The sequence below is a fragment of the Nasonia vitripennis genome (genome assembly GCF_009193385.2).
Source record: "Nasonia vitripennis strain AsymCx chromosome 2 unlocalized genomic scaffold, Nvit_psr_1.1 chr2_random0010, whole genome shotgun sequence".
Lineage (NCBI taxonomy): Eukaryota > Metazoa > Arthropoda > Insecta > Hymenoptera > Pteromalidae > Nasonia > Nasonia vitripennis.
In genome coordinates this window covers 1,640,771-1,668,268 of record NW_022279617.1, presented here as the reverse complement: position 1 = coordinate 1,668,268, position 27,498 = coordinate 1,640,771, and the positions used below count along the sequence as shown (strand labels likewise).

At 41.2% G+C, this 27,498-nt stretch overlaps 2 protein-coding genes across 12 annotated transcripts in view; both read left to right on the top strand.

The window, feature by feature from the left end:
* The window catches only part of LOC100115042 (SET and MYND domain-containing protein 4), a 656,582-nt gene that overhangs the window by 342,064 nt on the left and 287,020 nt on the right, over positions 1-27,498 (top strand). The window lies entirely within an intron of this gene.
* The window catches only part of LOC100114357 (protein halfway), a 57,563-nt gene that overhangs the window by 6,390 nt on the left and 23,675 nt on the right, over positions 1-27,498 (top strand). Inside the window, exon 1 of one of the 11 annotated variants that reach the window (XM_031925368.2) lies at positions 7,873-7,929. The exons of the other annotated variants lie outside the window; for them this stretch is intronic. Coding sequence (XP_031781228.1) covers positions 7,888-7,929 — 42 coding nt within the window. The 5' untranslated portion in view covers positions 7,873-7,887. Of the gene's footprint in view, positions 1-7,872; positions 7,930-27,498 lie in introns of those variants that run through there. 11 annotated transcript variants of the gene reach the window in all.

The following is a 27,498-nucleotide window of genomic DNA, read 5'->3' as shown; positions in this document are numbered from 1 at the left end:
GTAATATATTTCAAAATATATAATGTGTACCAATCATATATGTTAAGTATTTGACTCCACTAATGGGTTTATAACCTAAAATTCATAAACTTAATATCAAATTTACTTTAAAGCAGTAAATTTTAAAATCATTGACGTTTAAAAGAAGATTTTTACAAGAAATTTGGAAAATAAGAGGCAATATGTTAGTAATAGCAATCTAACCTTACACATATTCATGCATGTATACAAACATGACTACACTCAACACTCACACTCACATGTACACTTTTTATATAGGTTTAGATATTAAAAACATCAAGTAAAATTTGTGTGTTCAAGATTTTATCAATGATGAAGTGTAAAAGTGATCTTGACAGATATTCCCAACTCAGTGTTTGAGTCAGTCGCAGGCAGTATCTATCATTATAATGCCTTATATGCAGTGTATTCATGCAAAATGTTAAATTTGTGGTGTAGATGCTTATTTTATAATGCAGAAATAGGCTAGCGTAACAATTTTTGCTTGTCTGTCTTTGCTAACTGATCTACACCAAAGCCCATGGCTCCGGGGGCAAAATTTACAGATGGGTGTTTACATGAGAATTTAAACTACAGCACTTGAGGTAAAGACAAGTATATATATATATATATTGTTTCAACAGCTTGAAACAAATTACCTTGCAAAATTTCAGCCCTCTGAGCCCAAAAAGAAAAATTGAAAAAAGTAATCGTACAATCATTGAGAATTTGATTTTGCTCTCAATTAAAATCTATCATATTTAGAGGGCTGAAAATTTGCATGCTGATTTGTTATAAGCTGTTAAAACAATATATCCACTTGTCTTTATCTCTAGTGCTGTAGTTCAAATTTTCATGTAAACACCCACCCCAGTGGAACTGTGAACATTTTGGACATTTAACACACTTATGGCACAGTTTGGCACAGTTTTGGCACAGCTGTGGCACAGTTTTGGCACAGTTTGGCATGATCAGTTTGACATAATTAGTTTTACTCAATTTTCGTGCATTATGGCACATTTTGGAATGATATTGGCACAGTTTTGCTCGATATTGGCCCAGTTTGTGACGATATTGGCACTGTTTGGCATGACATAGGCACAGTTTGGCACAAATCAACACATTTTAGCATTCGGTATAAAATTTTGTTTAAATAAAATTATTGGAAAATAAACATTTTAGTGCTCACAACCAGAGTTTTGGTGTTATCATCCGGATGGTAACACCTATTTAGGCTTTCATTATGTGAATTTTAATAATTCTAAACAACTTCCCTAGTGAAAAAAAATTCTGTGCCAACCTATGCCAAAACTGTTCCAAACTACAGCACTAGAGATAAAGACAAGTGGATATATTGTTTTAACAGCTTATAACAAATCAGCATGCAAATTTTCAGCCCTCTAAATATGATAGATTTTAATTGAGAGCAAAATCAAATTCTCAATGATTGTACGATTACTTTTTTCAATTTTTCTTTTTGGGCTCAGAGGGCTGAAATTTTGCAAGGTAATTTGTTTCAAGCTGTTGAAACAATATATATATATATATACTTGTCTTTACCTCAAGTGCTGTAGTTTAAATTCTCATGTAAACACCCATCTGTAAATTTTGCCCCCGGAGCCATGGGCTTTGGTGTAGATCAGTTAGCAAAGACAGACAAGCAAAAATTGTTACGCTAGCCTATTTCTGCATTATAAAATAAGCATCTACACCACAAATTTAACATTTTGCATGAATACACTGCATATAAGGCATTATAATGATAGATACTGCCTGCGACTGACTCAAACACTGAGTTGGGAATATCTGTCAAGATCACTTTTACACTTCATCATTGATAAAATCTTGAACACACAAATTTTACTTGATGTTTTTAATATCTAAACCTATATAAAAAGTGTACATGTGAGTGTGAGTGTTGAGTGTAGTCATGTTTGTACATATGCATAAATATGTGCAAGGTTAGGTTGCCATTCTTAAAACGCTTGCCATAATTTTTTGACATATTATGCCTACTTAACGTCGCCTGTTAACAGGGACATATGGCCACGATATGCCACATAATATGTCTACTGGGCATAAAAATTGACATATCGTGGCCATACTAGTCTCAATTTCCTACGAGGGAAGGATTCCTAGTTGAATGAACCTAAGAACTGGCTAGTAAATGGCTAGTTCTTAGGTTTCAATCTAGTTTCTGCCAAGTAACTGGCCAGTTCTTAGATTCATTTCTACCAGGGATGATAATAACGACTCTCACAGCTTGACTAGCAGCTGGGATCTTGTTTTTGATCTAATAAAGCCTGTCGTTAACATTTTTTCCATAAAGTGCATTCGGTGCATTAAAATCAATTAAACAAATATGAATACAGCTAGTAAAATGGTGCACGCAATCGTGTACGATATCCAATTCCAAAAAGTTACCAAAAAAATAGCCTTTATAGTGCCCCGGGTAATTTATTATCTGGCCGAGCGAACATTATTTTTTCGGATATTACTGAATCTCGGGCTAAGCTGTTCAGTAATGTCGGAAAAAATAATGTTCGCTCAGCCAGATAATAGATTATCCGGGGGCGCAATAAAGGCTATTTTTTTAGTAACTATTCGAAATTGGATATCGTACGCGATTGTGTGCACTAATGGCACGCGTATGTGCTGTATCGGCATAATTGAGCGTTTTTCATTTTGCACACGAGTGCCAAAATTGCCAAAATTTTACTTCATATAGAATTTTATAAAATTTTGTACTTTTTCGTTTGATAGATAAAATTATTTCGAATCAATTATAATTCTCTCTCTCTCTCTTTCTCTCTCATAGCTATAATTGTTAAACTAAGCTCCGGGAGACATCACCCTCCCTTTTTTACCTGAGACTTTGTTTACCAACCTATATATTTGTAAACAGGCTGTTCTATTAGTTAATATAAATAAATTTGAACCTTAATATCTTTAAAACTAACTGGCTTCATAAACAGCCCAAAGAAAGGGATCAAGACGCTATATATATAAAGCTAACTAAATCTAAAATTTGAACTTGATTATTACCTTTTTACTCCAGTTATCGTGCGACACAGAAAAACGACTTTTTTCAGTTTTTGATGTTTTTCTCCGGATCTGATTCATTAAATGACTTAAAATTAAAGTGGTGTGCAGTTTTAATAACCTTCAATAATTAATTAAATCCATCTATCAATATATACCTATATATAAAAAAATATTTTCATAGGATTATTTTTTTGCTCTTTCAATAGAGCTTACATCACTTGGGCTTGCGCTAGAAAAATATAGTAAAAAAACTAGCCTTATTATATTCGCTTGAAATTTTGTTAGTTATAGAAACAAGTAATTTTAAAATGTGCATGAGGTAACAATTTATTATGTACATATTTACAATGACGCCAGGACGGAGATACAGTAGTTTATTATTTTTTAAAATTTTGCAACTCTTTTCTAGAGGTGTTACTTCATTATTATAAACTAAGTGCATTTTGTTTATTCTCTTTGGATCATAACTAATCGATTTGTTATTGTTATTTCTTGGCATGTAGTATATAATGGGTATAGCTTCGCCATTTACAATGTAAGTGGTTGTCATCCAGGTACTTAAATGTCTCGGGAGGAATATGTCCTGCAGGGAGACATTCCCGGTAGTATTCAGATCTGTACACACGGAGAGAAATGTATCACTAAAAATTTCTATATTTTCTCCTAATCGGGAGACAAACTCAACCTGTGCAGAAAATATAGTATGTTTGTGTGAATATTTACTATACATTCATCAAAAATTGCTATACATGTATAGTAAAAATTGCAATGCGCTTTGACTCGCTATGTTCCGTCGGTAAAAAATTACCGACAGAGCTAAACAATTCGTCGTAACTCAAACCGATGACAGGAATTCGCCTGATCACTTACTGCCACTAGGGGGCGACTCGTAAACTCCACTCGCAAGTGACGAGAAACTGTTCGGTTAGTATATAAGGAACTTCCAGATCGGAACATTATATATAAATATTAATGCGATTAGTCTAACGATGCGTTGTTAGGTTGCGACATATATAATAATTAGCTTGTGATGTATGTAAATTAGGATATCATGAAATTCTATGCGATGCGACTTCGAGATTAAATGTAACAAATAAATAAATGAAAATTCGCCTGCAACACCTAATAAACACAAATGAGAGAAAAAGCACCAACAGACGACAAAATAGAAGGGCTAAAAATATTTTTAAAAAGCTTTAGTATCCATAAACTTTGATATGCGGTACATTAAAAATTGCTATGTAGTATAGTAAAAACTGGTGATTTGAAATTTTACTATACCGTAACTAAAATTTAATATAAGTCGAGTTTGTCTCCTCGTTACTATACAGACTAGTAATTTTTGATGAAAATTGTAGGAATATTTAGTGCGACTAGCTCTTACGGGCGCTATCTCCGCCCGTTACAACTTAAATCTCGAAATCGCGTCGCATAGAATTTCATAATACCCTAATTTACATACATCGCAAGTTAATTATTACACATGTCGCAACCGAACAACGCATCGCTAGACTAATCGCATTTATATTATAACTAGCAGGGTCACCTCACTCCTAACGTCGCTCGGTTGATGTTAGGTATAAATGTTCATAGCTCCCCTGGTAGAAATGACCCTAAAAACTGGCCATTTATTAGGTAGTAACTAAGTTAAATCCTAAGAGCTGGCCAGTTACTAGCCTGTTCTTAGACTGATTTCTACCAGGGTCCAAGGAAAATTTAAAGAAAATGATATTGTAATGATATACACAAAAAATTTAAAGGTTGCGCAAGTTTGATTATTTTTCTGTGCATGTTAATAACATAATGTGTAATGAGTTACAAATGTAATATAATAGTATGTATGTATGTATGTCAATTAAAACGAAATTACATATTAAAAATAAAGTGAGATTAATCAAAGTAAGTCGAGTTTAAAACAATATTTTTGCAAATATAATATAACACTCAGTTTTATTATTTATGAAATAGGCATGGTAAGATACGTAGTAAGTACACAAGAATCCCTGGTAGAAAAACAAAATAGTATTATAGTAGGAATTGGCCATTTTCAATGTGCTACTGCGTAGGAACTGGGCATTATTTTTAGCCAGTTATCTCACGATAATGAAACGTATTTTTAACCTTTTTCTCGTCATAAAAATGAACCAGTGGATCTTGCTTGCTTGTAAGTTTATGCAGGTACAGTTCTCTCTTGTGTGAAACCTGTAAAAATGGAATATTATAAGAGACTAAAGGATGCAATACTATGAAATTATATGTCAAAGCATTATTACTCAGTTGAGAATAGATATCATCAGAATAGTCAGGCGTAAACTGATCTTGACTTGTGGCTGATGTTGTTTGTTGTTCAGGATACGCTTTAGAATTTTCTTCTACTATTTGTTCCTCCTCACTGGAAGTACCTGGTAATAGTTCATCATTGCTGCCAGATTATGAATTCTTCAAAAGACTAACATTAGTGGAATCATGGTTGGGTGGATTTTAATGGTTTTAGATTATCTTGATTAGTTGCGTTAGATAGTGACAGCATTTTTTATTTGATTTTTTAGCTATAAAAGTGTCAAGAATTTAAGAATTAAACATAATAAAATTAGCATGCATTCAGAAAATATAAATAATTTAGATGTCTCACCTGCAGAAGCGTTTAATGAAGTTCGATTAACCTTTGATACGCCTGATACAGTACTTTTGAACTGGTTCGCTTCAGCAATAAACTGCATTTGCTGGATCTTATCAATTTCCTTTTTCTCAGCTTCTGCTGCACTTTCTTCAGATGACATTGTAAGAGTCGACTCACCATCTTTCATTATTTTAGATAGTTTTGTGAATGCTTCATCTAATGTATCTGAAATAAACAAATTATATTCATCAAATTTTAGTGTGATTCAATTCTTTTAATCAATCAATTTATTATCTTCTATATTTAAGTTGTCATATATCATTACCTGCTCGTCCTCTTACTTTGATGGTGTACGATGGCCAAGAAGCTGGAGCTGGCAAACGGTTTTCCAAATACAAGTGCAAATGATCGTAGGGCTCTTCAGGAAACTTTGTTGCTGCAGTTTTAGTTTTGCTATTAACAAAAAGCCAAGTACTCACGACTACATCTACTTTTTTACAGCAGGTTTTCTTCCTCGGCTTACAAATTCTACTAGATAGTAAGGTCTCAAGTCATTTTTACTTTTCTCTGGTTCCTCCATGATATCTATTAAAAACACATGTAAAATAATACTTTATTATCATTACAATTGATCTAATAATCTAAATCATTTTAAGGGCAGTTCATCAAGTTATAGGTTATGCCACTAAATTATTCAAGTTTTCCTTGTTTTTGTCATATTTAGCAGTCATATAGTATCATAAATGTATTAAATAAAAATAGTAAATAATTTGAATACAACTTACGTTACTAGATTATTCTATGAACAATTAGTATTCTCTGTGTACAGTCTTGATGGCAGCGACAAGTAAAAAAGGAAGATGAGTTCTTTGTCCTCAATCTTCAAAAATCTGTGCAGTTTTGGCAAATTTTTGGCAAGTTTTAATTCTATGATTTAAGATATTAGGCATGCGCATGCGCCTCGGGCGCCGAAAAGATTCGTCTCACCCCGAGCCAGGGTGACCAGATGGGGGGAACTCGGTGTTGCCACCTATAGGAGAGAAATCGCACAAAGTCGCCAAACTATAATACGAAAATAGCCAAGTTTGGCGCCAAAATTAGGCGTCATAAGCCAACACAGTAGGCTTAAATTAGTTCGAACACATTTGCAGTCTTGTTTTTAAAAGAAAAAAACATTTTTTTGTCGTTGATTATACATGTCGCTTAAATTCACTTTGTTAGTAAATTTTTTAACAATTATTATCTTAACATATATAGATAAATTAAATAAATAATTTTTGGTAAATGCTCAGTACACACATTTTTTTAAACTTAATAAGGGGTATTTGCCCAATATTACTTTTTGAATAAACTATATTCAAATAAATATATTATATATCTGTTATTATTTTCATTGACTTAAAATAATATTTGTAACTGTAAGACCGCTTGTTACACTTACAGTCGTTCTTTTAGACTTATGCATGGGATGTCTGAATCTTCTAAATTTTCGACTAATTCAAAAACTTCATTTTCCAATTCAGTTTCGTCATCTTCTGCATTTGCATTTGGATAAAGCTTCTTTGAATTGAAGTCTTTTAGCATTGCATCAGTTGCCTGAAAGTTTTTACAACATCCACCGTTTGTATATAGGCGCAGTTTGATTCGCAAAATTGCATTTAATAGTTCGGTGAGCATTCTGTTACGGGTTTTGGTCTTGGTACTGTTCATAACAGAAAAGATACTGCGTTACTAGTTGGTAAAGACAACAGTGTCAAAGCGTATAGAGCTAACTCTCGAAATACAAACTTGCCACCAGCATTTTGATACACATACGCTTCAGCCCAAAAACGACATGCGATTGCTCTTCCTTAGTCAATCGTTCATCCCAATTCACATTTGTCAGCTTATTATACTGATTTTCCATTATACCTAATTTTTGTTTCTCTGCAAATACATCGAGAAATGGCAATTCTTTAAAAAGTGGTCTATTGGTTTTACTTAAACAGATTGTAGGGGAAATGTATTTGAATTTCTGAAAGTGTTTTAAATTGTCCGGTAGTCTTGAAGCTAATTGTGTACACAACTTTTTAATATAGTAGTATCAGCGGATTCATCCAGTTTGTTCAAAGCATCCCATAGAAGTTCGTATTCGTATCTGCGTTTCGCACTAACGGAAAACCAATTGAATATTTGCTTACAAAGGAATTCAATCGATGTGGGGAATTCCTCTGCAGCTGAGGATGCAGCCAAATTTAAGGCATGATAAATGCATTTTACAAGTTGTAAGTATTGAATATACATAGAGAATTACTAAATTTATTAGTTTTTTTTAATATGTTTTAGAACGTAGCAAATACTAGTTGAATCCTTCATGTTATTATTAAACAGAAAATAGAAAATAATGTGGTTACCTTGAGCCCATGACTCTTTATCCCAGTCAGCGTGGTATGGTCGAGGCTTTTCGTCATCTTTATCGTCTATGGGTTTTCTTGATTTTGCGGACATTTTCAAACAGACTAAGACTTCTTTCGAATACTATCAGCTGCTCTGTTTGATCGACGATGGTTATGGCAATAATCTACTTAGCCCGAGCCGCGATAAACGTCGTTCACAATAGCGAGAGTTTATAGCAGCAACGAAACACGAGACTCGATACCTGTCCTTGCTTGTACGGAGAAAGACAAAGCACATATTTCCGTCTCGGGGCTGACGGGCCGTAGGTCATATTGGTAAGGTAGGAAACAGTATTGGTTAGGTTCTTGTACCTTGCTTCGTTTCGCGAGCGCCATCGCGAGTTGCCATGCGGAAGCTCGCAGACATTAACGCGCATGGCGCACTGCGCATGCGTGTGAAACTATACAAAATCGCCAAAATTATGGAAAATCTCGCAAATGTCGCCACCCAAGTGGAAAATCGCACAAATACCGCAAGTCGCCAAATGAAAAAAATTATCGCAGTCAGTCCTGAAATATCGCACAATTGGCGAAAAATCGCCACATCTGGTCACTCTGCCCCCAGCTCCGACGCTGTGGGATATGTCTGGTCCAGCTGGACCTGGGAAGAGGCCCACTTCCTCTAGGAGATAATTGGAGAGGATAATGACGTAGCCAGGACTTCTGCAAGAAGAATGTTTATTAGAATAAGTGTCGAACGTACATCCGTTCGACTCGAGAGCCAACGACTTTCTGCCCGCGCGCAGGCGGCGAATTCTCCTCGCCAACATGGCGGCTTACCCCCACTCGGCGGAAGAGGGGAGAATCCCTACACACTCCCCCCCGAGTGTTAACGCAAATGATTCTTTATTTAAATAATAAGTTTTAACATTTTTTTTTTTTTATTGGCTGGGAGGCAGCCTTAAACGGAGAACAACAACAAAATGTATTTCTTGAAAACTAAAGAGAACTGACGCAAACTAAGAAGCAAAAGATACTTTTTTGCGCGCATAAGTTTTTAAAGCTGGACGACTAGTATTAGAAGGATTGCAACTAGGCTTATCACTAGGATTAGATAGTGGCTGATTGCCATTAGTACTATCTGACGGGACTAGTTCGTCGAGATCATCTGGAATATAATAAGCTGGTTTTAACAACTCAACCGTAACGCTTTTCGTGGTACCGTTTACATCTATGTCGAAGACGCGATCGGAAACTCGCTTAACAATCTTGAATGGTCCTGAATAAGGCCTTTCTAACGATTTTTTAGCCATGTTACGCATGAACACATGGGTACATTTGTAAAGGTCCTTAAAATAAAACGCGCGCTTCTTATAATTATGAGCGACAGGTATAGGTCGGATTTGACGCATGTATTCCCGATATTCTTCTAAGAAGAAATTGGGATCCGGTGTCTGATCTTCGGGTATGAAAAATTCGCCCGGAAGGCGTAGGGTAGTGCCAAACATGAATTCCGCAGGGGAAGCGTTGGTATCAGCCCGAAGATGACAACGTAGTCCGAGAAGGACTGTGGAAAGAGTACGAGGCCAATCTGTGTCGTTGTGGCACATGATTGCAGCCTTCATACAGCGGTGCCAACGCTCTATCATGCCGTTAGCGGCGGGATGATAGGCGGTGGTGCGAATCCGTTCGCATCCTATGAGCGAGAGAAGAGCAGAAAAAAACTGAGACTCAAATTGTGAACCCTGATCGGAAGTGATGACCTTGGGCGCGCCATACCTCGCAACCCAAGTATCGAAGAAAGCTCGTGCGACCGTTTGAGCCGAGGTTTCGGGGAGAGGAACAGCCTCGATCCACCTGGAAAACCTGTCAATCATGGTCAAAACGTACTGCAAGCCATCCTTGATTGGTAACGGACCAACAATGTCAATATGCACGTGGTCAAATCGACCATCTGGTGCTACAAATTGACTGGGAGTGAGCTTGACATGTCGTGAGATTTTTGATTGCTGACAGTCGAGGCAAAGCTTGCACCAGTTAGCAATGTCGCGATGCATCGCTGGCCAGACGTACCTCTGCCTGATCAGACGATCAGTGACCTTGGGCCCAGGATGAGCTGGTTTGTGAAAGAACGCAAAGACGGATTCTCGCATGGAAACTGGTACAAAAGGTCGAAGAGTTTCACCTGTTGAATCACAACATATCGTTGTGTGATTCGGACCGAATTGAATGCGCTTCAAGGATAGTGAGTGCTCAGGTGACTCGCGTATCTCCTGAAGCTGTTTATCAGCCTCTTGCGCCGCTGCAAGTTCCTCAAGATCGAATTCCAGAGGGAAACGCACTGATTCGATTCTCGAAAGAGAATCAGCTACGGTGTTATCGATACCTCTAACGTGTTCTATGCGCGTAGTGAATTGCGATATGTAGTTTAATTGTAGCACATGACGAGGTGGAGCCTTGTCAGTTTTTTGCAGGAATGCGTAAATAAGTGGTTTGTGATCTGTAAGCACAGAGAAGTCACAACCTTCCACGATGTGTGCAAAATATTTGATGGCTTCGTCAACAGCGGTGAGCTCGCGATCATACGCGCTGTAACGCTGTTGCGAAGGGGATAGCTTCTGAGAAAAGAAAGCTAAAGGTTCCCAGACACCATCGAGCGATTTCTGCTCAAGAACCGCGCCTACCGCAAAATCTGAAGCATCAGATACGATGCGAAGGTCTGCACCTGAGCGAGGATGCACCAGGAGTGCAGCTTCTGCAAATTCAGATCTGACTTTCTCGAAGGCTTCGTCAGCTTCAGGGGTCCATTGAATCAAACGCTTGTCATTTTTGCGAGAGTCGCGAAAGAAAGCGTTGAGAGGAGCCTGAGAGGTGGCTGCGTGCGGAAGATTTCGGTGATAAAAATTCACCATCCCTAAGAAGCGACGAAGTTCTACAATCGTGCGAGGTTTGGGAAAATTCAAGACGGCATCGATTTTGGCTCGAGTAGGCCTGATTCCATGAGAGTTGATGAGGTAACCAAGAAACTCGAGTTCCTCTACCATAAAGACGCTTTTGTCAACGTTGAGCCGAAGATGGAATTTCTTCAGGCGCTCGAAAACGGTGCGCAGCTGCTTCTGATGTTGCTCACGAGAGTCAGAAGCGATGAGGATATCGTCAATATATATGTAGACGAAGTCTAAATCCCCCAAAGCACGATTGATATAGCGCTGAAACGTTTGGCTCGCATTGCGGAGACCAAACGGCATGAATAAAAATTCAAATAAGCCGAAGGGCGTTATAATAGCCGTCTTTTCGATGTCCTCAGGCGCAATCGGAATTTGATTGAATGCCTTGTGAAGATCGAGCGCGGAAAAAATCTTTTTGCCGTGAAGATTGTTGTTGCAATCATAAAGATGCGAAGTCGGATATTTGTCCGGAATAGTAATGGCATTAAGACCCGTGTAATCACCGCAGGGTCTGGGTGAACCATCCTTTTTTTGCGCCATGTGCAAAGGGCTGGCCCAGGGACCGCTACCAGGTCTGCAGATACCTGCTTCTTGCCACGCACGGAACTCGGCCTTAGCGGCTCTGAGCTTGTCGGGATGAAGCCGACGCGGGCGTTGAGAGACGGGAGGACCCGAGGTGTAGATGTGATGATACACATCAGCTTTGCCACTGAGGCCAGCTCTAGCGGGACCAGTGATCTCTGGAAACTCCGCTAGCAGCTGAGCATGTTCGCTATTAGGCGAGATAGTAGAGATAGCAACGAGGGGTGCTGCTCTGATAGTCGCAGCCGAAGAAATGTTCGTCTGGGTGTCAACCAGTCGCCGGCTAGCCAGGTCGACTGTGAGACTATGGTGTGACAGAAAGTCAGCACCAATTATAGCGGACGGAACCTCGGCGATACAGAAATTCCACGCAAATGGACGGCGAAGACCGAGATCTAGCGTGCGATAAGATTCGCCATACGTATTAATTTTGGTGCCATTGGCCGCAAATAACTTAAGACTATCGGGCTTACAACTAATATTATTTACAGCAGGAAGCAGAGAGATGTCTGCTCCTGTATCGATTAGAAAGAATTGACCTGGAATAAGGTCTTGGATGTGGAGACGCTTAGAGGAATGACCTTGACAGACGGCCTCCAAGTCCGCAGGTCTTACTGGTTTTTTGCTTTCCATTCTGCGTTCTTACTACACCAATCCCTGCAGGAGGTAGGATTGTCTGGATATTTAGAGTGCGCAAAACACAACCCTGAAGCACTCTTGCGGGACTTAGTGTTACGGCTCTTGCTCCTAGATCTGTTGGAGTTATTATTAGAGCGAGAAGAGTTGCGAGATTCGCGTAGAGATTTCTCTAAGCTAGCTAGACGCTTGTTGAGATCCTGAAGGTCGACTGAAGAAATAGATCTATCCGTTTCTACCGCATTGAGACGTTGATCTGGGACGGAGTTATGAATGTGATGAATCCTGTCCGCAAGCTCGAATAACTTGTCGTCAGGAAGATCCGTTAACGACGCAATCGCAAACTGCACGTCCTTGGGGAGAAGTTTCCTCCAATAGCTACGCACACCGTCCTTATCGATGTTAGGACCGGCGTGAATGTACATCTCTTTAAGAAGATCAGAGGGCTTCTTGCTACCTAGAGCGCTTCTCTCGAAAAGTTTGTCAAGACGCTGTTCAACAGTATCGGAAAACTCCTTTAGCAGAGCTTGTTTGACTACCTCGTACCTGCCTTCAAGGGGAAGGTTACGAATGGTGCTGTCTATTCTAAGGGCAACATCTCTGCTCAAGCTGCGCCAGAGAGTGGCGAATTTAAGCTTGTCATCAGTGATGTTGAGAACCTCGAAGTTGATTTCGAGACCAACGAACCAGCCTTCTGGATTGTGAGTCCAGAAAGGACCTGGATTGATTTTCTGAGCCAGAAAGGCGTCTGAGTGAGGACGAGAAGCGTCCGTGTGTGTTGGAATCAAATCTGCAGGGACCAAGCTGCCAGGAGCATTGGTTGCAGGTTGGTTCATAGTGGTTTGAGTATCCGTGTGAATCGGATTACTCTTAAAATTATCGAGAGACAATGATGCACTGGAAACAGGAACTCTAGCTGATGCCGAAAAAGAAGGAGCAGTCGGATTGAGAGAAAACGCTTGGTTTGAAGTGCTGAGAGCAGAGGCTCTGTCATTTTCTACACCGGAAGCGAGAGAAGTTTATAAACGAAGCCTATCCGACAGCTGGTCGATCTGAGTCTGCAATGGAGCAACTGCTCCCTTAATCAAATTGGGAAGCTCGAGCTGAAGACTGCTTAGCGTAGCTTTTAAAAAAGCCTGAGCATCAGAGATTGGTTGGCCCAAGGAAGGATTGTCCTTGCCAGACCCCGTGCCCAGGGGTTCATCCTCAGAATCACTGTGTACTAAAGGCATGTTGGAGCCGAAAATTGTGCCTGATCGGGTCTTACCAGGAGACTGGCTGTTGCTCGCAGAGTGCCCGCTGGCGCTCATGAACGCTGGGAAAAGCTGCTCAAGATTGACAAAATTGCCTATTGGGTGCACGCAGGCACCTCACAATATAAACGCTACTAATTGTATACGGATCTTGAGCCGCACGCATACGCAGGGACATAAAACTAAACGCTACTAACTAGATTTCTGCTACGAGGTTTACAGTGTGACTAGCGCAAGTGTGCACGCAGGCACTGTATACAAACAATAAAAAAATTACGCATACCTCGTGCAGAGTACGTGTATGAAAGAAAAGAAAAGAAAATTTGAATAAGCGCGCTAGCTAGTCGCGAACTATCGTGCGAAGCTGAAGTTGGCATCAATGAGCCATAAGAACACTAGTTGCTCGCGAACTACTGCGCGAAGCGAAGGTTGGCATCACTGAACCACGAAAACGTGCTGGCTAGTTATACCGAATCAAGGTTGGCATCAATGAATCACCGAAACGCGCTAGCTAGTTGTAAATCGATGCGCGAAGCTAAGGTTGGCACTACTGAGCCAGAAAAACGCGCGCGCTGAGAGAACGAAACAATTGCGTCATGGCAAGATGGCCGCCGAATTCTCGGAAACGAATTCCGTTGGCGCGCTTTCCTACGAACCGCCGCACGCTTTTTACTAATTGACGCGCGCTTTTTTTATGATCGACGCGCACTCGAGAAATTCCCGCGAAGTACCTGGGGCGCTCGATGATGCGATGAGGAGAGCGGGGCAGACCTGGAGGCTCCGGTGACGACGTCCAGGTGGTGAAGAACTGCCGCGGAGACGATGTCCAGGTTGCCGGGCCGCCCCGCTGCCGATGACGCTGCTGCGTTGAGAGCTGCTGATGATACTGCTGCTGCGCCGAAAGGCGGTCGCCTGGACAGGCTGGCCGCGGCGACGATGAACCGTTGAAGGGCGGTCGCCTGAACAGGCAAACCGCGAGGCGGAGACGCCGAGTCCAGCGAGCAGCTAGCGGGTGCAAACCATCAGGCCGGCGAAAATCCGGCGAGGTCCCGCGCAGCCCTCTCCAAGTCGGGGTCACCAATGTGGGATACGTCTGGTCCAGCTGGACCTGGGAAGAGGCCCACTTCTTCTAGGAGATAATTGGAGAGGATAATGACGTAGCCAGGACTTCTGCAAGAAGAATGTTTATTAGAATAAGTGTCGAACGTACATCCGTTCGACTCGAGAGCCAACGACTTTCTGCCCGCGCGCAGGCGGCGAATTCTCCTCGCCAACATGGCGGCTTACCCCCACTCGGCGGAAGAGGGGAGAATCCCTACAACGCTCCGACCGTAGAGACATCTCTTGGCACGAACCGCAACTACAAAAATTGTATACACGGCAATCAGCAAATAGCAGTCTTAACCTACAAATAGTTGAATCACAATACATCAAGTAAACAACAACTTGCAATAAAATAGTTATTGAAAGTGCTGTAATAAATTACTAACTTTAGTTTTGACACAGCTTGTAAGGGTGTCTATTACGTGTATTTATTTTAAACGTATAAGACATGTAGTTGCAAGTCAGCTGTTTATCCGGAGCTCCGAGATTGCAATTACTTGTACGACTTTGTAATTACGCAAAAGTGACCCAAACATCAAAGGTGAAAAGAGAAATGACTGGTTTTCAAAAAGTTTTCAGTGAACATGAATTTATTAAAAAATACTACACCAGTGCAAAGTTCAAGGTGTGTAAACAATTCTTTTTTACTAACCTGTATGAAGAAAAAGATTTACAAACTTGGTGCTTTATTTAGTGACTTTTGAAAATTTCCAAATATTCAACTGTTTATGTTTATATAAAAAAGTGAATGTTAAATAAAGTGTTGTTTTTAGTTGAAAATTGATGTAAACCCAAAGTGAATAAAATCAGTTCAACTGGTTTGGTGTGTTTCAAGCATTGATCCTTATAATTTATATTGAAAATAATGTAATTTACGCACCTTCAGTATAAAATTACTTGATTAATGTGTCAGTGGTACAACGTATTTTTGTTGATTGTCATGTTCTGAGAAGTTTAATGAAAACTTAACTAATTTTGATCGCACATTTTTTATGTCAATGCATCTTTTAACTTGTCTTATATCTTTTTTTATTTCATAACAGTTTAGTAGTGATGAATCACACGGATTAGTATAAATAGACTTTATTATTTTAAGAAAAATACTATCATTGGTACGAGTAAATTGATCAATTCTTGCAATTGTACCATTATTTAATAGAACTGTATTATCCGGGTGTTTGGTAGTATAAAAATTCTGTTTATAACTTACTTTTAGAATCCCTTTTAAGATACTTTCTTTTATAACATAAAGGTCTTTCTGCAATTCTGGTACTTGATTAATTATTGCTCTTTGAACGTGTAATTGGCGACAATACTGAGCAACTTTTCTGTATGGAGAATGTAGAATATTTTTTATTTTTTCCAATTCATTCTCATATGGGAAAGCACTTATGGAACTTAAGTCTGACTAAAAACTTTCCACGTTGCCAGCCAGATGGATCAGATTGTGTACATTTAAAGTGACAAATTTTTGTCCATATAGCATTTGGGCAGTTTCTACAAAAGATATTAAATAATCTCTTGCTTGATCAACATATTTGACTGAATTGGAACCCGACAGTAATCTGCAAGCTATATGCAGTTGTAACAGGTGTTCATAAAGTTCATCTTTCAAAATTTTTTTCAAAATGATTGGAGAACAATACAATAAGAAAAATGTTAATTCGACAGCTTTGTACTTATCATAAAAATTTGTTGGTCGCATTTTTCTTCGAAATTCATATGGAATGTCTTTTTTAATGAGTAGGCTTCAACGGTTAAGTTCAGTTTTCTGATTTGCACTCAACTTGGTATCTATAGTTCCTGTCATCCAATTTTCGAATAATCTTGCCATAACTCCTAAATAGAGCAAATGCATCAGATCCAATATGAATTGCTTGACTAAATCTAATGGAGGGTTAACAGCAAGTAAAGGTGAAGCACCATTATGATGATTTACATCAGCAAACTGTTTGAATCCTTCACCGGTCCTCTTTTCACAATCTACACCAAGGAAAACTGTCGTGCAGTCAACTTTTTCTCTTCTCACATCACATCTCTCGCAACCAGCAAAAGCCATGTAACCTTTAACATTGTTTACAGAAGCACGAGCAGGTGAGTCACAAATAAAACATCTTGCTTTTATCAACAACTGTTTTGATTCAATTTGTATACCATTTGATAATAATTTATTTAATTCAATTACAAATGGCTTCATGAATTGTTGCATAGATTTTGGTTTACCATTACCGTAAAAAGCACAAACTGCAAATGGCTTGTATATATCTGGATCATGATGAACTTTACATAACACAGGCCAAACACTTTCAGGACTAGACTTTTGCAATTTAATTCCATCAATATTGAAATCCAGTTCAATTAGATTATTTGGATGTAAGTTGACGTTAATACATGACTCCAATCCATTTTTTAAACCCAAGTAGGCGTATTCCCCAGGTAGATTGTCTCCGTCAACCATAGTCTTTACCTCATACGTTGCTTCTGTGGTACGCATAAAAGTTTTGGAGCTTTTTGGAAGTTGTGGTAATAATCTTTTTCTTAAAATAGCTAACAACGAAATCCAAGTGGCGTCTGGTGTTCTAGAAAGTACTGCCCATTCTCTGAGAGCTTGGATTTCTGGTGGATCATTATCTTCTGGTATTACGTCTTGAGCATTGTTTTCACCTTCATATTCACTGTTATTACTATCATTATTATTATCATCATCACCATCACATTCGTCACTTTCGTCAAAATCGTTTGGACTCCAATTTTGATTATTGTTTCTCAACTCATAAGCTTCTTGAAAGTTGTCCATATTTGCAGGAACGTCAAACTGTTGTTCTTGTTGAAATCCATCTAATTCATGGTAAAAAATTTCACTGTACAGTTCTCCCTCATCAGAATTATTTTGTTCACTTAAACTGCTCGACTCCGAAATTGCACGATTTTCACTACGCACCAAAGCACCTAACCTTAGACGTTTTCTTCTTCGCGATATTTCCAATTTAGCACAAAATTGACATACACGTTGGGAACTACTTTTACATGATACAGCAATATCCATCTTAATATGTTAGTATTAATGTAAGATTTGTTAATAATCGTACTGTATACGACGGTTTTCGTCAGATACTTAATTGTGACGTTGCGGATATTATTGAACAGAAAAATAGTGGTATTAGGTGCTTTTAATTACACAAAAAATACACCAAAATTTGGGCAGAAAATGCTCGTTATTTTCAAAAAAAAAATGTCATTGTCATTTACTGGGCATTTAAACGAGGATCACAATCACGCATCAATAATATTGAAATATTACTATAATATTGTATAACTTATATTATTTAATATACTATAATTTACTTTATTGAATTGATCATATTTCTTTTTAGATCTGTAATTTTGTTTCAATCGAAATTATTATGTTACATGAATTGTCGCGCGCGAAATATTCTTAGGCGAATATTCCCGCTTTTTACGTGTGTGTTCGAGTTCGCAAGGAGTGAGGTGTGGGAGAAATAAAGAAGTCGATTGAGCGAAAATCGAGAATATTTAATCACGCTCAAATTGAGAGGGGAAAGCCGTGAGGCATAAAACTCCTCTCGAAGATCTTACAAGCTGCGAAGAAAAAGAAGAACGTGTGTCGTGTTCGTGTGTGTGTCGTGTTCGTGCGATTCTCAGAGAGAATCTTCGCTTCGTGTCAGTGGCGCAGTTCCACTGACTCAAGTCGGTAGCGCAGTTCTACCGACTTGCACGTTTCGACGCGCGCGAGATACGATTCGCGGAACCGGGCGCGAGCCGAACGCGAGTAGCAGGCAGCGAAAGAGACAAAGGAGAGAGATTTAGAGAGATTTAGAGAGAATGAGAGAGAGATAGAGAGAGAGAGAGAGAGAGAGAGAGAGAGAGAGAGAGAGAGAGTAGCACAAGCACCAGCACCAGAAACACTCGATGGACGTACGGACGGGTTCGCAAGAGCCAAAGTGTCGTTCGATCGTTCGCTAGCTTGACTGCACGAGCTGTCACTTGCTTGGCGTCTTATCGTCAACTGACTCGGCGCTCGTCCGGCCGTGCGCGACACGAGGCCGGCGGCGCTGCCGGCGAGCGCGGCAAGTCGCGACTCCGCTTGCTCAACTCGAGCACGGGAGATGGAGCCACATGCTCTACGTCGACCTCGCTGAGTTCGCTCGACACCGTTTTCACGGCGGAACTTACACCTCGGGTCTCGACGGAACATTCTCCCCCCGTTGCGAGTAACACGAGCAAACGAAATCATCGTTCGAGAGGGTGTACATTCGATGGTTGTACATGTGATTGAGTGTGTATGTATGTGAGTGTAAATATATATAATTCATTCAGCTTCTTCCGTTGAAGACGTGGGAAGTGGGCACAGCTGAGTGATGTTCCGCTTCAGAGTCCCTCGTGAGGTTCGAACGGTGGCGACTCGAGCTAGTCCGTCGGTTCCCGGGTGCATCTCTTGAACGACTGCCAGCTGCCACTGCGTACAAGGCTGATTTTTATCGATGAGGATGACGACCATTCCTTTCCGTAGTTCTCCAGTAGAGTCATGCCATTTTTGACGCTGCTGAAGCTCGTGGAGATATTCCAAATGCCACCGCTTCCAGAAGTCCTGTCGGGCTTTGGTGATGAACTTCCAAATGGACAGTCGATTATCTGGAATAGATGTTAAATCAGCGCTTGGCAGAACTGTAATAGGCCTACCTATCAGAATATGAGCTGGGGTTAACGCTATCGGGTCATTGGGGTCGGCAGAGATTGACCAGAGGGGTCGAGAATTTAAAATTGCTTCTATCTCTATCACGAGAGTATAGAGCTCTTCGAATGTGAGAAGTTGCCCACCCACTACGCGTTTGAGATGATGCTTAAATGATTTTACCGCGGCCTCCCATAAACCACCAAAATGCGGAGATAAGGGCGGGTTAAAATGCCATTGAATATCTAACGAAAGAGCTTTGGCATTCACCTTAGATTTGAACTCTTCTGAATTGAGGAGTGCGAAAAGTTCCCTAAGCTGATTGTTGGCCCCAACGAAATTGGTCCCGTTGTCGGAGTATACATGCTGGGGGATACCTCTACGTCCTACGAATCTAGCGAACGCGCCTAGGAAACCTTCGGTGGTCAAATCGCTGGTTATCTCTATGGTCACCGCTTTTGTGGCCATGCATACGAAAACGCACCCGTACGCCTTGAGGGCTGTACGATTATATCGCTTTTTCTCTTTAATGGAAAGGGGACCAAAGAAATCTACGCCTACGTGAGAAAAAGCGTGAGATTCGGTGACCCTAGCGGTCGGGAGATCTGCCATCTTGCAGTGAATTGGAGGGGGCTTGTGTCTAATACACGTGACACACTCTAATACGGATGACATGACGAACCTGATTTTTTGCGTCAATCAACCAAAAACGTTGTCGCAAATAGAAAAGAGTGCTTTGAACACCGGAGTGGTAGTTCGACTCGTGAGCTTCACGGATGATCAAATCCGTGACATGATTCCTTGAAGGCAATAGTATGGGGTGCTTACTAGCTATAGGGATATCTGCATTCTTCAGACGTCCTCCCACACGTACAATTCCATTCGCGTCCAAACACGGGTTAAGTGCCGCAATATGCGACCCCTTCACCTGAATACCCTTCGTCAAGCATGCAATTGAATCTGAAAACGCGTCCTGCTGAATGCTTCGAAACACGCGGGTTTCAGCATCGCGTTTCTCCGCGACCGTGATGGGTTCTCCTCGGTACTGTCGGCCCGAAGGAAGCCATCGTAAGCATATTGCAACGACATTAAGCATCATGCGGTGCTTAGAAAAACGCGATAGGAATATGCGATCCTTAGCACTGTCGACGAAGAGACAGACTCCTTTTTTCAATCCGGGTATATCCGGAGACGATTCGACGATGTTCGCGGGCCATGAAGCCTCCGTTTGCCGTAGCCAGGTAGGCCCGGTAAACCACGTTTCGTTTCGCAGGAATTCTTTCGGGAGTTGCCCGCGGGATAAAGCGTCAGCTGGGTTGTGTTGGGTAGGGACGTATCGCCAACTGGCACGCTCTCCTAATTCTTGAATTTCGCGTACTCTGTTAGCTTCGAATAGCTTCAAATCTTGCGGGGATTTCCGTAACCAATGTAAGACTATAGTGGAATCGGACCATAAAACGATCCGGTCAATGGAAAATTCTAAAGCTGGAAGAGTTTCTAAAAGAAGTCTTACAAGGATCACGGCTCCGCATAATTCTAAACGGGGAATAGTCTGCTCTTTCAAAGGGGCGACTCTAGATTTGGAGCAGATCAATCGCACAGTGATCTTTTCGTCTTTATCGGTGGACCTAGCGTACAGGCAAGCGCCGTAGCCCTTTTTGCTCGCATCGCTGAAACCGTGAATTTCTATGCGCGAGGGATTAACGCAAACTACATGGCGTGGTGCAGAAACGCTGGAGAGAGATGACAACTGACTCGCGAAGTCCATCCAAAGCGTAAACAAACTCTGTGGAACTGATTCGTCCCAAGAAACTTTCTCCTTCCAACATTCCTGCATGATCCACTTCGCGTGCAAACCTACCGGTCCTACTAAACCTACTGGGTCGAAAATCTTCGCAATCTCCGACAAGATTACGCGTTTAGTTACGTTAGGGGGGATTTCTACGGGCTTGACTACGATAGCCAATTCGTCGCGTTTAGAGGCCCAGGAAACGCCTAATGTTTTTAAAACCGCGTCCTCGCTATCTGGTGCCAAGCTCAGAACCTTCTCATCTAAATTATCTAATGCATGGTTATGGTTAGAGGCCCATTGCCGGATGTTAAATCCACCATGCTTTAAGACGGTGATTATCTCATCACGCGCCTTCAAAATCTCATCTAAAGAATCTGAGCCTGTCAGCAGATCATCTACATACATATCCCTCTTGAGAATCTCGGCCGCTCGGGGGTATTGCGCGCTTTCGTCGTCCGCGAGCCTATGAATAGTTCGAATCGCTAAATATGGAGCAGAAGATACGCCAAACGTAACTGTGTTCAACTCGTACACCTGTAGTTTCCCGTCGCGATACCAGAAAATGCGTTGGTATCGGCGATCATCGGGATGGATAAGTATCTGCCGATACATCTTTTCAATATCAGCAGTGAGAACGTACCTATGCGATCGAAACCTTACTAGATGAACGTAAAGTTTGTCCTGACTCGTAGGTCCAACGTACAACAGATCGTTTAAAGACACGCCTAACGACGACTTAGCGGATGCGTCGAAAACGACTCGAAACTTGGTAGTAAGGCTCAAAATCTTAACGACAATCAAGAATGGAAGATAATATTCCGAGTCATTCTCGTCGACCACCAAAGACATATGACCCAAATCGAGATATTCCTGAAAGACACGACTGAATTCTTCCATCATGCCGGACGAACGGCTGCATCGCCGTTCCAATCCCAGGAACCGCTTGAGAGCTTGCACCCTCGAGTCCCCTAGTACCGGGTCCTTTTTCCGAAACGGCAATCTCACCATGTACCGCCCGTCAGACAGTCGAACCGTGGTGTCGACATACCACCTCTCGCATTCTAACCTGTCGTCAGCCTGCTCAACCGGACTGGAGCATTTTTCCAGAGACCAAAATTGAACCAGCTGCTTTTCTAACTGAGAAAGATGACACGACACCGTTGAAATCTTGTCGGTGTCAATACCACCAACGATCACCCATCCTAGCTGAGTCTTCTGAAGATATAACTCGCTTCCTTCCCTAGACAAGTTAACTTGACCTATAGAAAGCATGGACAACGTTGCTCCAGAACCAATTAAAATGTCGACTTGTCGAGGGAGATGGAATTGAGGGTCCGCTAACCTGATATTCTTGGGTAGCCTGATCGAATCGCGAGGAAACGGTTCCTCCGGAGTGACGCTAGTTATGTTGGGAACGGTGTGGAAAGTTAAACGCTTATTAAAGTCCGAATGTAACGCTTTAAATTGGGCATCGACGCAATGTTTCGTGGTAGTTCGCAAGTCGTTAATTGCTCCGATCGGAATCGAGCAAGGCCTAGTAGGGAGACGCAATCGTTTAGCTAAATCCGCGGTCATAAAGTTCGCATTTGCACACGTGTCCAGGAGCGCGCGAGCCTCTATGTACGCCCCATCGGCATCTCTAATCAAAACAACAGCACTCATCATGAGCTGAGACTGGAGAGCCCTGGACACGGTGCTAAGGACTCCTACGCCTAGTCACGGCTTCTTGCCTGAGGAATCTGTCTTTTGATCCTCGTGCAAGAGCGTATTGTGATCCTTGTCGCATTTTTTGCAATTGCGGGATTCGCATTTGCCTTCGTGCGTTCGCAAGCACTTCCTACATAGTTTTTTCGTCCTCACAGCATCCCATCGTTGCTGGACGGACAACGCAGCAAACGACGAACACCGATAGATCGTATGCTCGCCGCTACAATAATAGCAGGAAATGGACGAGCTCGTTACAAGCGCTCGAGCTTGCCCGTTACCTCGCCGGAACTTGGTCCCTTTCTCGCTCTGCGCCACAGTCCGCTTGGCTGAAGCCTTGGCGTCCTTGGATTCCCCTTCCTGGGCATATAGATAATTGCTAGTTTCCTGCAAAAATCTGAAAAACGACTCGAGATCGGGAATTGCATCGATGGACATCCTTTTGATCCATTTGTCCTTGATGTTAATGGGCAATGCTCGTTCGAGAGTGCGGATCACGACGTAATCGGAAGGAACGACCTTGAGAGATTTTAAGTCTGCCAGATGCTGCCGGAACGAAGTTTCCATGTCCTTTAGCGATCGATGGGAGACATCCGTGATGACAGGATAATATAAAATTGCGTCAATGTGAGAAGCAGCAATGAGCCGAACGTGCTCGTACTGCGTGCCCAAAAGTCGCCAGGCTTCATCGTAGCTGCCATCGCTTGGATCCAAGATGTGGAGCGAATTAGCGGCCGCTCCGACTAACGACTTTTTTAGATAGTGGAACGCTGTGATGTTGTCGATATTCAATCGCACCATCTCGTTCCTGAAAGTCGTTTTGAACGCGTTCCATTTTTCTAGACGACCATCAAACTTCGGCAAGTCAATAGTCGGCAACCCAGAAAATCGAGAGATGTCTAGAAGAGTCGAATGCCCTAATGGAACGGTAGTATCGCTACCGAGAGTCTTGCTCTGCTTATCCTCGGTGGATCGGAGGTACGCGGTTACCTTGAAGTAGAAATTCTTCAAGTCATTGAACTTCTCCCTCTCGGCTTCATTGTGGACTGCATCTAATTTATAGAATAAGTCACCGAGAGTCTTGTAGTGCATGACGATTTCCTCCATGCGCGCTTTACACTCGTGAAGAACAGCAGATTTCGACTTAATAACTATCGACAGGTCTGTCAATAAATCCCTAAGTTGCTCGGTCTGGTTGTTCCACTGTACCACTAAAGCGTCCATGTTGCCTAGTGGTCAGTGAATACGCACGCTAAATAATAAATACCGAAATCCCTTATACGGACTGAAGCGCGAGCACGTGTCTCGACGCGCTCGGATTCTCGGAATTCGCTCGTCCGGCACAACAACGGTTTGCCGCTCGCCGCAACGCGCGACCTCGTGTTTACGCGCGAGGTCAAACAAACGCCGCGCTGTGTTCGAAATTCACACACGCGTAGAGTCACTTTGAAAAAGATAAACGCTACTTATCTTTTCTGTATGCGTAGACCTTGAAGCGGCAGCTGGAGAGGTGACCCCAGGGGAAGACGTCTATGCGATGACCTGGGGAACCTTGATGAACCCTTTGTCCTTGGCTGACTGGCCGAACTGTCGATCCACACCTCACAGGAGGCACCATGAATTGTCGCGCGCGAAATATTCTTAGGCGAATATTCCCGCTTTTTACGTGTGTGTTCGAGTTCGCAAGGAGTGAGGTGTGGGAGAAATAAAGAAGTCGATTGAGCGAAAATCGAGAATATTTAATCACGCTCAAATTGAGAGGGGAAAGCCGTGAGGCATAAAACCCCTCTCGAAGATCTTACAAGCTGCGAAGAAAAAGAAGAACGTGTGTCGTGTTCGTGTGTGTGTCGTGTTCGTGCGATTCTCAGAGAGAATCTTCGCTTCGTGTCAGTGGCGCAGTTCCACTGACTCAAGTCGGTAGCGCAGTTCTACCGACTTGCACGTTTCGACGCGCGCGAGATACGATTCGCGGAACCGGGCGCGAGCCGAACGCGAGTAGCAGGCAGCGAAAGAGACAAAGGAGAGAGATTTAGAGAGATTTAGAGAGAATGAGAGAGAGAGATAGAGAGAGAGAGAGAGAGAGAGAGAGAGAGAGAGTAGCACAAGCACCAGCACCAGAAACACTCGATGGACGTACGGACGGGTTCGCAAGAGCCAAAGTGTCGTTCGATCGTTCGCTAGCTTGACTGCACGAGCTGTCACTTGCTTGGCGTCTTATCGTCAACTGACTCGGCGCTCGTCCGGCCGTGCGCGACACGAGGCCGGCGGCGCTGCCGGCAAGCGCGGCAAGTCGCGACTCCGCTTGCTCAACTCGAGCACGGGAGATGGAGCCACATGTTCTACGTCGACCTCGCTGAGTTCGCTCGACACCGTTTTCACGGCGGAACTTACACCTCGGGTCTCGACGGAACATTACATACTATTCAAAATAAAAATATGGCGGGAGGGAAAGGATCTCCCGACAAAGGCACGAAAAGTTTTTTGAAGTGCCACAGTAATTGTGAGGCTACCACGGTAATCTGTATAGTTTGTGACGGTGCTTTCCACCAGAGTTGTGCTCGACAAAAAAACCTGGTATTTTTAAGTGATAGATTGGTGATTTGCCAAGATCATCCCAAGTTAACCTCAAAAGTTGATGAAAGTCTACTAAGCGATTCGGCCAGATTTTTTATTGCTACCATTAAACTGAAACAATCTGAAGAAATAATTAATGAACTAAATGCTTCAATTAGAGATTTTGAAGGTGAATGTGAACATCTTAATAAAGAAAATGAGCTTTTAAGGCAACTGAACAGCGAATTGGAAGAAAAGAACGCTATGTTGCGAGATTCTCTAAACCAGGATATTTTTAAACAGTCAAATCGACAAACTAACTCTAAAACCTATGCTGAGATTGCAAGTAGCACCAAGCCGCAACCTAAGCACCTCCCTAAAATTATCATTAAACCTAACAGTGATTGTACAAAAATGGAAATCAAAGAGTGCATTACCAAGTGTTTAATCAAAGAAAATAGCATTCAAACGAATGATGTCTACTGCCTAAAAAAACGTAACGAGATAATGGTGAAGTGTATCAATGTTGAAAGTGTAAACAAGACTGAAAAACTGCTGAAAACCAAGTTAAGTGACTTATGTGAAATAAAACTTGAACAATTAAACAACCCAAAAATCAAAATTGTTGGAATCGAAAACTGTTCAAATCTGGACATCAAAAGCATTGAAGAAGACATCAATATCAGAAACTTTCCTGATTTTGACTCTAAAGTAAATGTTTTACACATGTATACGAATAGCAAAACTAACCTCACTAGTGTACTAGCTGAAGTTACCTCTGAAGTATACAAATATATCAGAGAAAGTAAAAACAAAATCTTTGTCGGATGGCAATCTTGCAGAGTATTCGACCTAATAAACATCAAACCATGTCTGAAATGTGGGAGATTTGGACATAGTACTGTTAAATGTACTAATCAATCTACTTGTCTCGGATGTTCACAGAAGCATAAAACAATTAGTTGCACCAGTACCACGCTAGCCTGTCCTAATTGTAGTTTCAGCAACTCCAAGTTTGAAACCAATTACAATACCAATCATGAAGCTACGGATTATAATATGTGTATTATATTAAAAAACAACATTAAGAAATACATTGAGACAACTGATTATCGGGTGCAACCTAAGTTACCGACGGTTAAACCAATACCGATAAATTACCATATGGAGATAAATAATCAACTTGATAATATCTCGAACGCAAGTGATCTACACAGTGACCATGATCAATCCACTGAAGCAAACCTACGCATTCAAAAAGTTACTGACAAACAGCCTATAAGGAATCAACATCAACATGCTGAACAAAATCTACAAAAACCTAGGAATCAACTACCGACTCGTAACCAACAAAACTCATCCAAGACTAAAACGACTGCAAAATCTGTTAAGACTAGGTAAAGTTTTATCTCTTCCCGGTAACTGGTCTCAAATTTAAATTAATTGAATTATGGATTTTGAAATTTTGGATAAAATAAACAACGATTCTATTATCATGGAAAGAGTTTTCGAAACGGCATCTAGTCTTAACAAAGCGCTGAACAACAAATCAGATTTCATAATGCATGTAAATATCCGTAGTATGTCAGCTAACTTTGATAAACTGAAAATTTTATTTAATAGCTTAACTATTAAACCATCGATTTTAATATGTACAGAAACTTTTGTTCAAATTAATTACAATATGTTTGAGTTAGATGGATACAAAAGTTACTACAATGATAGCCATCTTAATCAAAATGATGGAGTTACAGTCTTTGTTGATAGCAATATTGTCCATGAGACCAAAATTATTGAGTGTGGTAGGGCAAAGTTGATCAACGTTCATATTAGGTTAAGTAATAATAAAGGAATTGATATATCCTCTGTTTATAGATCTCATGGAATTCCCAAGAGTGAATTTATCTTAGCTCTTAATAATTTCTTAAACAAAAAAAGAAATGTTAAAAATCATCTACTAGTGGGGGATTTTAATATCAATTTACTTGATACAGAAAAGGATAGCCAGGAGTTTCTCTGTTACTGCCTGGACAAAGGATACATACCAGGCTTTTTAGGTATTACCAGGCCATCGATTGGAAGTAGCAAAGGATCATGCATTGACAACATTTTCATAAAAACAGATAATCTAAAAACTGCTACGTTCAAACTTAAACACTCTCTAACTGATCACTATCCAATATTTATTACTCT